The sequence below is a fragment of the Hippoglossus stenolepis genome, chromosome 8 (assembly GCF_022539355.2).
Source record: "Hippoglossus stenolepis isolate QCI-W04-F060 chromosome 8, HSTE1.2, whole genome shotgun sequence".
Taxonomy (NCBI): Eukaryota; Metazoa; Chordata; class Actinopteri; order Pleuronectiformes; family Pleuronectidae; genus Hippoglossus; species Hippoglossus stenolepis.
Genome location: NC_061490.1, coordinates 22,228,258 through 22,240,613, shown reverse-complemented (window position 1 = coordinate 22,240,613; position 12,356 = coordinate 22,228,258). Strand labels below are relative to the sequence as shown.

At 40.5% G+C, this 12,356-nt stretch overlaps 1 protein-coding gene across 2 annotated transcripts; it reads left to right on the top strand.

The window, feature by feature from the left end:
- The first annotated feature begins 2,639 nt into the window (after positions 1 to 2,639).
- On the top strand, positions 2,640 to 12,190 carry lsr (lipolysis stimulated lipoprotein receptor). 2 transcript variants are annotated; one of them, XM_035164840.2, is made up of 11 exons: positions 2,640 to 3,732; positions 4,951 to 5,280; positions 6,316 to 6,435; positions 6,775 to 6,831; positions 8,073 to 8,219; positions 8,880 to 9,077; positions 9,251 to 9,307; positions 9,535 to 9,648; positions 9,836 to 10,124; positions 10,522 to 11,005; positions 11,462 to 12,190. In XM_035164840.2, exons 1-11 carry the CDS (start codon positions 3,693 to 3,695, stop codon positions 11,495 to 11,497), a joined length of 1,872 nt encoding a protein of 623 aa, XP_035020731.2. In that variant the 5' UTR covers positions 2,640 to 3,692; the 3' UTR covers positions 11,498 to 12,190. The 2 variants fall into 2 exon arrangements, with proteins under 2 accessions (XP_035020731.2, XP_035020732.2); XM_035164841.2 differs by lacking the exon at positions 6,775 to 6,831 and having other exon boundaries at positions 2,647 to 3,732.
- The last annotated feature ends 166 nt before the right edge of the window (positions 12,191 to 12,356 follow it).

Genomic DNA, 12,356 nt, shown 5'->3' with positions numbered 1-12,356 from the left:
GAAACTAGAGGTGGAGTCCAGTGATGGAGCCCAGATTTCAGACATCTCCTCTGGCTGTGAGTATGACACAAACAAATCAAACACAAAGCTCTGCAGTTTGGGGTCAGATCGAGGTTAATGCTGAAAAAAATCCGCCATGACATTTAAATTGCAAGTCTTTTTTTTTTTTTTATTACAGGAAAAACCATGCACAACATACTTTACTCCACACATGTAACATCGGTATCTTCATATTTGATCAACTTAAAAAGAATGTTAAATTCAAACAAATACATCAAATATTCTAACTTTCACACCATTTATCTCTTGAGTACCCCCCATATTTTATCGTCCGTCAAAATAAACTTCAACCACAACACCATCCTTCGCATTCTTCCCTGGTGATATTGTGCAACCACTTCTAACGGCTCTATGTTTAAGTCATTGAAACGGTTAGTGGGGTTTCTTACGCGTTACTTTCATCCCATTTGTATTTCAGTTATTTCAAATGCGTTAGGTGCAGTTGCTGTTGTAGACGATGCATTTTAATACCATGAGTGAAGAAAATGCACGGTTAGTAACACCTAGAATGAAATGGAGTAATGCCTGAGTCATTTGCTTCTATGAAAACTAAATCTATCATAATAACATACTTGAAAGTGTTGTCATCATGGTCATCAAAGCCATGCTTATGTCATTAGTGACTATTCAGTTAGATCAAACTAACTTTTTGTCATGGATACACTCACACAGACACACCATTTCCTGTTGCATGTTCTATGTTACTACCTTTTTTAATTTGATACTCACGCTTGTCTCTGTTACTTCTAGGTAGCTTCACTCCTACTCACACGTGGACTCACATTTTCAGTGAAAACATAACCTCGTTGGTGGAGTTATATAGTCTTTATTTCTCTGTGAAGCACCACCCATTAATCTTAAACTTTTATTCCATAAAAGTGCTATTGTATTGTATGTGACCGCAACCTTTAATCTCTTTTAAAAGCTTTTGCCATTATGGAATCATTAATTTCAGTGTTTTTATTCTATATAAAATGTCTTAATGTATTAAGACATGAAATATTTGTCTCTCTTTCTGATGCTGTTTTAATTTCTTCAGGTTCCAACAGCTTTCCAGATGAACACCAGAAGCCCCGCAGTTGTGTAGGATTGATTACCAGCAGTATGTATTTAACTCACGTTTCAATTTAACAATGATGTTAATGGCTTTAAAATCTAGTTAACTTGCCAGAGGCCATATTGTTTTTCCTTGATTCTGCATGACAGCCATCTTTTTTCATTTGGCAGATTTCTTTTTGACTGTGCTCGGAGTGCTTTTGACATAGAGTAAGTTTGAATCCTTCTTTATTTTAATGCTTCTTAAAAGTTATTTACTTTCATTTCTTTAATGACCCCATATTTCATTCGCATTTCTGTTTCCATAGTTGAATAAACAGTCTTTGGTGCAAAATTATGATTGATTATTGATAGTTACAGGTTACAGGATGTCTAACTTCAATCTCAGCTGTAAAATATTAGTTTTAAATATTAATTCCAAAAATACAGGAGTGGGCTTGTGGTCCCACTAGTGGGCTTTGAATGTGTTCAATTGAATAGGTTTACATGTGACACACTTTCTTTTGAAAAAGGATTTAAAGTGGTCGACAGTGAAGAAGTGTGGGATCAAAAAGGAAACCGAAGAGGCGACTCTCTCACCACGTCACTCTCTCACCACGTCACTCTCTCACCACGTCACTCTCTCACCACGTCACTCGCTCACCACGTCACTCTATCACCACGTCACTCGCTCACCAAGTCATTCTGATGAGTTATTGAGCTCTTTTCATTTTAATGTTTTTTTTCTTGACTTTTGATGTCAAGTCTTTCTTTTTAAACTTTCTTTAGCTGCCATGTAGATAACATAACTGCACACTGTATTGTTTTATGTGGGACAATTGCTATTTGATCACAAGGCTTCATTAATCTGCAGTGTAATTGTTTCATTCATCAATTAATCAATATCATGTAATTTAAAAAAGAATCATACCGTCTAATACCCGGTCATCATAATTCTTATTTATTGTCTGATCAACACTCAAAGACTTTAACTTAATTCATGTATTATTTCTCTTTCAATTGCTATTTTAGATGGCTCTCAGCTTAATCATGATTATATAATCAATACTTTCTGCATAACTGGCCGAGTATGTGTCCTGGTTTGTTTTATTAAAATTGCTGTAAACGGGCTGAGGTTGTCGTGCATTTAAAACAAGTAAAATAAAGACCTGTTAGCAACAGTAAAAGGTACAAATACTCATTCTGCATTATACTTTGCATCATTGCATTATATTTAGGCATGCATTCATGTACAAGCATAATTGTTATGTTGCAGATGCAAAAGCTGAACCACTTTTTAACTGCTGCCAGTTCTGGGAAATAGTGGTATCACGCATGCACACACACAGTGTGTTTGCACAGCTATCCTTATTGGGACATTGACTTCCACAATGAACGGAAGTCAATACCACAAAAATACCACAACCACCCTGTAAATGTATATATATACATATACAGGGTGGTTGTGGTATTTTGTTTTTTATATAATATATATAATATAATATACACATTTCACTTGTATATATTTTTCCGTTCTGTTCTTTTTTCCCCTTTTCCTCCTCTGCTTTCCCTTTTATTTATTTTTTTAAGTTCCTTCCTCCCCAGTTATATGCTTATTCTTTACTTTACTTTTCACATAAATGTTGTGGCATTAACTCACCGGCAATAGAATAGATTTGAGGATTGTTGAGTAGAGTTTATTGAACTTTTCAAACTGTTTTTTTGTTGTTCATTGTTGTTCCATTGATATCTGTTGTGCTAAAAGATCCAACCATCGTGATGTACTGATTCTCTCTCCCCCCCACCCTGCTTTTTCCAGTTTGAGAAGTAAGGTTTTCTTTGCTATAGTTAGGGCTCCTAGGGGTGTTATGATCTGTGTTGAATTTGTGCTGAGTGTGTCCAGATTACCCAGTATACACACAGAAGGGGATAACGGAATGTTGCAGATGATGGAACGTGGCAGCCAAGGAACACAAACAGTGTAGTGGTTACTTGTTCGCATGGAGGCATAGGATCGATCTTTTGTCCCCCACGAGGTCCACTGGTCCTGACAAGGCAGGTGTTTCTACTGGGAACGGTCCTGAGAAGTCAACAGAAACGAGTATACACACACACACACACACACATGCACGCGGATTGAACATTAACAAACAGTACTTCGATCGCGATATCGCTGTCTGGATCGTACCAACTTATGGGGTACACGCTGCTGTTCCTCCGTCAAACCACTCCGCCACACGAAACTATATCGACGACGGGTTTTTTGTTTCTGTATCACAGGACTCGTCTCTTTCTTACCACCAGGTTCGTACGGTAAAATAAACCCGTCATGGACCGAAACAAGTCGCCCACATCTGGATCTCTCCACCCGCCTGTGGTCGCTCACCTGTGGGCTGCTCCGCGGAGGGGGACGCGCTCAGGTAGGCCCCGCCCTCCGCCCCGCAGCGCTCACGGACACAAAATGGATGCGACGCTACCTGGCTGAGGTGAAAGTGCGTCTGTGATGAAATATTCTGCTCCAGCTGAAGACCTCGCTCGTGTATCTGATGCATTAACGGTAGTCGCGTCGACGGAGACCAAGAGAAACGAGGATTAAAATGTTTTGGACGTTGATAGTCGCCGCTTTAATGGCAACAGGTAAGTTCGCCTGTTCTTCTCTCGCCCTCTCAAACAGGGTGGGCCCGCTTCCGGGAAAAGTCCGCTGATAAACACCGCTGCGTTTTCTCCAGTTTCTCTAAATGTTGACTCTGTTGTTATTGTAGAGTCACTGTCTGCGCAACTTTTTTTTATAAACAAGTTATTGGTTTGGATATTAATGCAATTACCAAATAAACACGTCGTAAACACCTGTTACTTCAAAATAAAATCGCTTCTTCCGGTCGATAGTTGTTTTTCTTACAGACAAATGTAATTTTACTTAGTTAAGACTTTTTTTTCAGATCATATCAGTATCTAAATAAAATAAATCACAAAATGCAGCACAAAAACAATCATCACAATTTACAAGTTTTTACTATAAAACTATTTACAATCGTAGTTTGTGGACATTGACATTGGATGAAAATATATATATATATATATAACACAAACTATAACTAATACCCATAAGCATAGATAATAAATGTTTGTGAATTAAATGACATGTTATAGTAACAAAATTTATAGTTTTGTTTCTGTTATAATCCAACTCACTCAGTATTTGAAAATAGTTCTATGCAATTAGTGAAAATGAAACAAATATTTATGCATTTCTACACAAATATCTGTAGTTAATCCAGTGTCAAACTTAATTCCTGTCCCTTTTTATTTATGTATTTATTAAGTTATTTATCAAATTTGCAAGATGAACATTCCACCTTGAAACAACACTTATCGCACATCTTGTGTTGCTGTGTCATATGGTTCCTTTAGGGCTTTTACATTTAAAAATAGCTACATGGGCAAAGTTGCTTAGTGAGTAAGGTTAGTTAAATCAGAGCAGATAAATTGTCACAGGGGAGCGTCTCCAGTGACCTGATTCCCTGGAGACAGTGTGTTTTTGTTCCGGTCCAAAGTCGTTGGTTTCAAGTGTTCAAATTGTTCCTCCACTCTCAGAAAATTTCAAGTATTTTTATTTACTTGGCTGTAAAACACAAAGCCTGTCTGAGGTGACTCATCACACCCACTCTTCGTAGATACTAGTAGTGGTGAAGAAATATTGTTTGTCATGTACCACACCCAAAGGGGTATTTCAGACTAATTATGAGCCTTTACCCAATATTATAAATATGAGTAACATTTTAATAATAGTTATAATAATCATCTACCACCAAGTCTCATTCATGTAAATCTTCATTGTTTTTTATTTTTTTGTAGAGTCCACCATGGCCATCTCTGTCCAGTGCCCCACCAAGAGGTACATCGCTATCCTCTTCCAGCCTGTCACCCTCACCTGTAACTTCCAGACGACCGCCACTCAGCCGCCTGTAATCACATGGAAGTACAAATCGTATTGCCGGGACCCCATCCAGGCCGCGATGAACCCCAGCAGCGCAGAGAACATCCTGTCTCAGAACAACCCCAACTACGACGCCAACATCGAGTGTGCCGACAGCCAGAGGACGGTGCGCATAGTGGCCTCCAAACAAGGCAATGCGGTTACTCTCGGTACAGAGTATCAGGGCCGCAAGATCAGCATCATAAACAGTGAGTTACACTCAAACGTACACTGTGAAGGCCCACTCACATGAATGGAAGCAACTGGGTGTTGAATTGACAGATATATTTAAAATGTGTTATTGTAATCTAAAAACAAATTGATATTCGTAAAAGTTATTATAACTGCACCTTTTTATTCAGTCAACAGTTTAACAATTAACACTAAATCAGAGCTTCTTCTGACTTTTTACTACACACTGTATTTAAAGATGGACGTCATGACAACTCCCGTGAGGTGAAAAGCGTCCCCCTCCCTCTGGCTGGTTGGCAGCAGTATAGTTCATGAACCCTGATGGGTTTTTCTCAGAGATGGTTTCTATCAGTTAAGTTTGGTTTTAATTAGTTATTTAGGGCTGTAAAAATGGGTTGAAACTTACTTATTGACAAGGCTCAATTCCCCAGATGGCTACTTTGCAGACGCTGGGGTAATTACTAGGCCTTCATTTCTGGCTGGTGGGAGGAAGTGGAGAAGTGTCATCCATCTTTAAATAAAATCTATGCTTGATAAATAAAGATGTAAGAGTCAAGCTTCAATGATTTATTTGTCACTCTCCTAGTTTCAGTGCATGGAGCAAAATGTGGAGGCGACCTACAGAGACCAGTGGGTTTAGGACGAGTTGTTGTGTGTGCAAGTGTCAGGTTCTGAATCAGATTGAGTGTTTGTTCGCGTCAATTAAAATTCTCTTTTACAAATTTGTTAAAAATGGCTTTTTTGTTTTGTGAACCAAGCAAAGAAATACTGTTGTGAAAGAAGATTTGTACGAGGCCACATAACATGATCTCTGGATTGCTCATCACTGTTTATTTATCAAAATAAAGGTAAGCTAAGAACCGAGGAAGTGAGTCGAGAGTCCATCAAGACCAGCACCACAATGATGCCACAATTTTGTATTTAATATGTAGTTAAGCTGCAATGTAGTTGGAGGGCAAAGATGCCCCAGTCTAATATACTTAACCAGTGTACTTTTAAGAGCCCACCATTATAAGATTGTATCAAACCCGTTCATCTGTTGTTTGTCACAGATGCAGACCTGAACATCGCACAGACGGCATGGGGCGACAGCGGCGTCTACGTTTGTTCTGTGATCTCTTCCCAGGACCTTTCAGGAAATGGTGAAGACTACACAGAGCTAATTGTTCTTGGTAAGTGCAAGACCCGACGGATGTGGCATGAAAGTGTGACAGTTTGCTGCTTCTTTTCCTGTCTGTGCTTCCTCTTTTCTTCTCGTTTACACCATTCACGCACACCTGCAATTACACACTTGTTTTTTAAAACAACAGAGCGATTGTTTAAGCTACATTTGGCATGACACATTCTGAAAGTAGCAGAACTCCCTTGTGGGCAGAATTCCAGTCAAGAGAGGTGACACTAGCCACCAGCCGGTTTTAAAGAAATCTTAAGTCATAATTTGTAGGCGGTAAAAATTAGACCGATAACACGGGGCACTTTAAAGTAATTGTCGCTTTATCTTTCTTTCACAGAGAGAAAGTCAAATAATTCTGACCTTCTGCCTGGGATTGAGTTGCTGGTAATGGAAGGTATTACAAGCCCCTTGATATAGCTCAGCCATGATTTACCACAGGAATGGGGGTGGGTGAGATTTAGTTGATAAGGCGGTGGAATTGGCAAACGTGTCTTACACATCAGAACTACAGGCCAGTATTGTACTTTATATGCACAATAACAAAGAAGTAGCTATGAACTATCCCCTGAATATAAGCTAAATATCCTGTTGTGGGGTAAAAAATTAATCTAATTCAACAAGCTCCATCTGATTTGGTTATCAAGGTCCAGGAAATACTCTTTGAGAAATCGACAAAAAATGTTGAAAAATGCCAGATTAAAGAAAGTAAAAAAAATAATTTCAGTCCCCTGATCCGGATCTGCCCCAAAATGTAATGGAGTCTTATTTTTGTCACGTCCCACCCCTCTGTAACCAAACTGTTCTGCTCACTTCCATCCTTAACTTTCTCTTCCTCACACTCTCTCATTGTAGACTATACCTCTGTTTATCTTTCTTTAATATGGCTCGGCTCCCATGTGTGACTTTCAGTAGTGACTGCAGATAGTGTGTGGATGTCCAGCTGCAACAAAAGAACACTCGGCACATAACTCCATATCAGTATACACAGCCAAATACTGTTTTCTTTTTCTTCCTGTGCTTTGCTAACCCAGTTTCCATTAGAGTTAATACGGTTAAACACACAGTATCTCTTCTCTCTTTGCTCTTTTTGTTTTTGTATTTTATGTTTGTGGCATGAGCTGCCTGAGCGAACATGCAGAGTGAAATCTTGTCTTGAATGAACTGGCTTTACCGGTTTGACAAAACATCGAAGTAGAGACCATCTGGAGATGGGATCACAGCAGCTGTGACGCGTGTCAGCATGTCGACACTGCGTGCCCTCTTCAGGTTTAGGCACACAGTTTTACAGTTTTGCAGTTTCATATCGACAGTATGAACGAGGAAATAAAGCCTCGTGTCAGGCAGCTTCTTCACGAGGAGACAGAGAGAAACAAGCTGGTTAGGGTTACACATTAGTTTCTGTTGTAACAGACTCAGAGTTTACGTCCTGTGTCAGTGTCTGGAACAGAAAACCCAGAGTTTCACATATGTCTGGCTTCACAAACGTTTTCAACAGACCCAGTTAGTGAAACAGAGCTCTGGTCCAAAAAACTAACACAAGTGTAATGCCTATGTTCTTTAATTGTAGTAATATATAGGATAATATATATGTATGTATAGTAATATTAATAATACACTCCCTTTTGGTCCACACAGACTGGCTCTTGGTTGTACTGGTGGTTTTGGGGTTCCTGTTGCTGCTGCTCATGATTGGGATCTGCTGGTGTCAGTGCTGTCCACATACCTGCTGCTGCTACGTCAGCTGCCCCTGCTGCCCCGACCGCTGCTGCTGCCCACGGGCATGTAAGTACCACTACTAAAGAAAAGTGCCAGAAGCATGTAGCAGTGGAAACTGAGGTTTACAACCAAAGGTTTACATCGAATCTAATTTAAATTTGAATTGTGCTAATGTTAGTGCAGCTTGCTTTTGGCTAATTTTGATACTTTTTTTAGCAAACAATCTATAATTATAATCGTCAAAGTAGTGTCTATTATGGATTTTAATCAAGCTAAACTCGATCGATTAGATTGAAACATACTTGGGCCGTTTTTTGGGATATGAACTCCGGACTGTTTTCCTCTCACACATGTAGAATGTAGCAGGAGATTTTCAGACAGGTTCTGGGTAGAGCATGCAGGAAGCGTGCCATGATGTATAATTACATTGCGGAATGCACGGTGATAGTGTTGACGTGAATGGCACCTCTTTTTCATCCCGAGATAATTGCATTCTCTATTTTTTTTTTTATTGTTGTGCTGTTGCAAATTAACAATGAATAACGACAGTATATCACCATGTGTAGATTGTACTTTTGTTCTCGAGCACCGAGCATGTGCAGTAGAGCTACCCACAGAGTTCATGAAGCCAACAGAATGATTACAGTTAATAAGTGTATTTAATTTTTAAGAGTAAGATTTTACATTTCACTCCACTGCAACTAATTGTCTTCTATTATTTCACAGTGTATGAGGCAGGTAAAGCAGTGAAGAAAGGCATCTCCAATCACTATGCTCCCACCCTCTACGCTCCCAGTATGTATGCTCAGCCAGCGTACGGTGGTCCTATGCAGCCTTCGATGCCCATGCTTCCTCTTCCCAATGGAGCTGGACCCCCGCCTCTACACAACGGTTACGGGCGGGATTACGATGGTGCCAGCTCAGGTGAGAATTACTGAACTTTACTTAAAAAAAGGCCTGATGAATCATTTCTATCATCCACCCAGCGCTCATCCATTATCCAGAGAACCAGCTTAACTGAAAACCCAAGTTTCATAAAATCCTACTTTGAAAATAGTTCAATACTTGTTAAAATGTGCTCTGTTTTGTCTGTGCAGTTGGACACGGCTCCCAGGTGCCTTTGCTGCATGACCAAGATGGTGGAGGGGACCACAGTGAGTAAAAACACAGCCACATCCTCATGGTTGTGGTATTTGTATGAGTGAGGTATTTTGTGCTAAAGAGAAGTTTCACCAGCCGGGTTTGGTGAATCTTACTGTGAACACTCGTATGAGCAGGTTTAGGATAAGTTAACATTAAAATGTTGTTGCATGAATCCCAATGATTCACTTTTATTTACATGAGGCTGCAGAAATCTCACCCCCTCTCCTCCGCTCCTCAGCTCGCAGTGGGTATCGTATCCAGGTGGACCCTGATGGGAACGCCACACGTGCCATTTACTACATGGAGCGGGAGCTGGCAAAATTGGACCCATCCAGATCAAACTTCAACCGCAGTGAGTGACCGATCACTTCACACTCTTCACGTCACAGTTACATGCCAGCTGCGCCCACAGAGAAATAAAGACTAAATGACTCTAGTGCCTTTTAGATAGCGCCGTAGTTTATGTATCCTTCAACCAGACACCATTTCTTTTATTCTGTTCTTCTTATCATCTCTGCTTCTTTCTTTTCCTTCCTCAGTGGACAATATGAGTGAAGTCACTTCCCTGCATGATAGCGTGGAGGCTAGAGGCCGCGGGGGTCGATCCCAGCCGCCACCTTTGGCCACGGTCTACGACCGTGATGAAGCCATGAGCACCATCAGCAGTGTTTCGCAGCAAGGCCGTCGCCGTGACGACTACCCACGGCACGGTGGAGGATACATGGGGGATCATACACGTGCCCGCTCCATGGACAACCTCGACGACATCGGACGCCACTACAACCGAGACAACAACTCCCCCCACCGTGATCCCAGAGGAAGGAGAGGGTGAGTCATAGGTCCCAGATCTTCTCATTACCACCCTTTTTAGTTCATTTTTTATTAAACATAATAAATGATAGAGAGAATTTAATTTGACGTGTTGTCCTGTAAGAACAAGACCTCTATATTATCAGCATCACCTCATTTACAGCATGTTCTTTAGAAACGACCTAAAGTTCTTCCATGTTTCATTCAAACAACAAATGATGTTTGTGAACACAGTCATGTTGAGGGAGTTTGACAACTGGCTTGATAAGTTAGCTAAATAGCAGCTAAATAAAGAGCTCTGGTATTTTTTAATATCAACTGTAACTTGTCTTAAACTCAATTCGGTAGCAGATCAAATGACACAGTAGCCCTGGTATCTTCTGTTTCCTCTAAATTTGCTGCCTTGTCTCTGCAGTTCGGATGATGAGTGGAGCACCAGTGCCCGCGGCGGCGGCGGCGGCGGTGGCCACGGCCGCGACTTTGATGACCGCAGGCGTCGTGACTACTCCCCTGAAGATCGGCGAAGAGGACCGGGAGGAGCTCCCAGTGACCTATCTGGGAAACGCAGCCGCAGCCGCGATGATCTGATGGACATGGAGAGGGATCGGCATTACGCTGGTCGTGCCAGGGGCGGTCGGGAGGATTACGATGACGGCTTATTGCGAGAGGCTATGGAGAGGAAGAAGATGGGCGAGCAGCAGCGGGCACGCAGCCGGGAACGCCTGGACAGCGAGAGTGACCGCTCGGACCGGGGGAGGGCACCTCGCGGGCCCCCACCTCTTCCTGTGAGCCCGCCCTCTGGGTACCCTGGTCGCCGTGATGACTACCCTCCTCCTCCACCTCCACCTTACAGCGAAGATGAAAGTGTGTCCTCTTCAAAGAAAAGCAACCTCCGTAAAGTGAGTCACAGCGAAAAAAGAAACACATTTCATTTATGAAAACTGTATCAGAGTAAAGCTAGGCCAACTGAGAATATGATGATCGACATAGATGATCAACTTTATGAATCTTGCATTCAACATAAAAACAACGTGTGTGTGAAAGAGAAAGTGTTTCTGTGTTTTCTGTCTGTGTTGAGACAGGTTCTTTAAATGTAAACTTAGTGCACCAATGATGTTTTTGCCATTTAAAAAAGATTATTTTGTCACTTGTCATTAGCTTTAAGATATCATCCGTTAGAGTGCTACAGACAGGTCACCTATTAACGTGTGGGCCTTGTCAATAAGAAAAATACAAAATGTTACCAGGCTTTTTCCTAAACCCTGAGTGAAGCACCTAAAATGAGTTAAAATGAAGATTCATCTTTGTATTTATGAGTTCATTTTCAACTGGACATCACTTCTCTTGTCTTACAGAATGGAGCTGTGAGTCGGGAGAGCCTGGTCGTGTAAACCATGATGTGGACATCGTGTCCGATAATGCAGCTTTAATCCGCCTTAAGAAAAGGACCAGTTGATTTTTTTTTTTTTTAAACTGTAAATATTAGTCACATCGCTAATTTGCTATGCTGATTTTTATAATGCTTAACAAACTTATCACAAATTGAATGTGTATGTATACTTTTCCAGAAGGGAAGAGGTGAACAAACTAAATACTTTGTGCCTTTTCATGTATAAACGATTATGGCTGCCACAAGTGCCTTAGCGTGTACAGAATTTAACATGTCGATTTGAGTTGATTTATAAATCCGTGTAAAGGTGTTAATGTTAACACATAAAGCTGATTTGTTTCAACTTTGGCCGTGATACAGGAAGAGATGTAGAATTTTAGGGGTTAATGGGGTTTTGTCTTATTAATTTTAATTTTTTGATTGTGAAAAAACAGTTTTTATAAGAAAACCTGTGGTTTTTTAGTTTGTTCATTCAGTCTTTTTAGAAAACTGGGGGAACAAAATAGTTGTATTTACCTTTTTACTCTGAATTTCAGTTTTAAGCTCCAGTTTATTGTACAGCCCAGCAGTAGTATTCTTGTAATATGCAAATGTGAATTGTAATGTGATGAAATCTGATTTTACAATAAATGCCTCCTTTGCCAGGTCATTTACTGTATGTGACTTGCAGAGTTTTACCACTAGAGGACACCATCATGCTGGTCTGTGATTTTATGGAACAGTGAACAATTTATTGTGTCAGCAGGGAAACGGAAATTGTAACAATCATTCATTGGAGCACGAAACCACTGAGTGTATCATGATTAGTTAGACTCAGAGGTATTTCTGTTATTTAGAGTTCAGTTTTAAGGATTTATTTC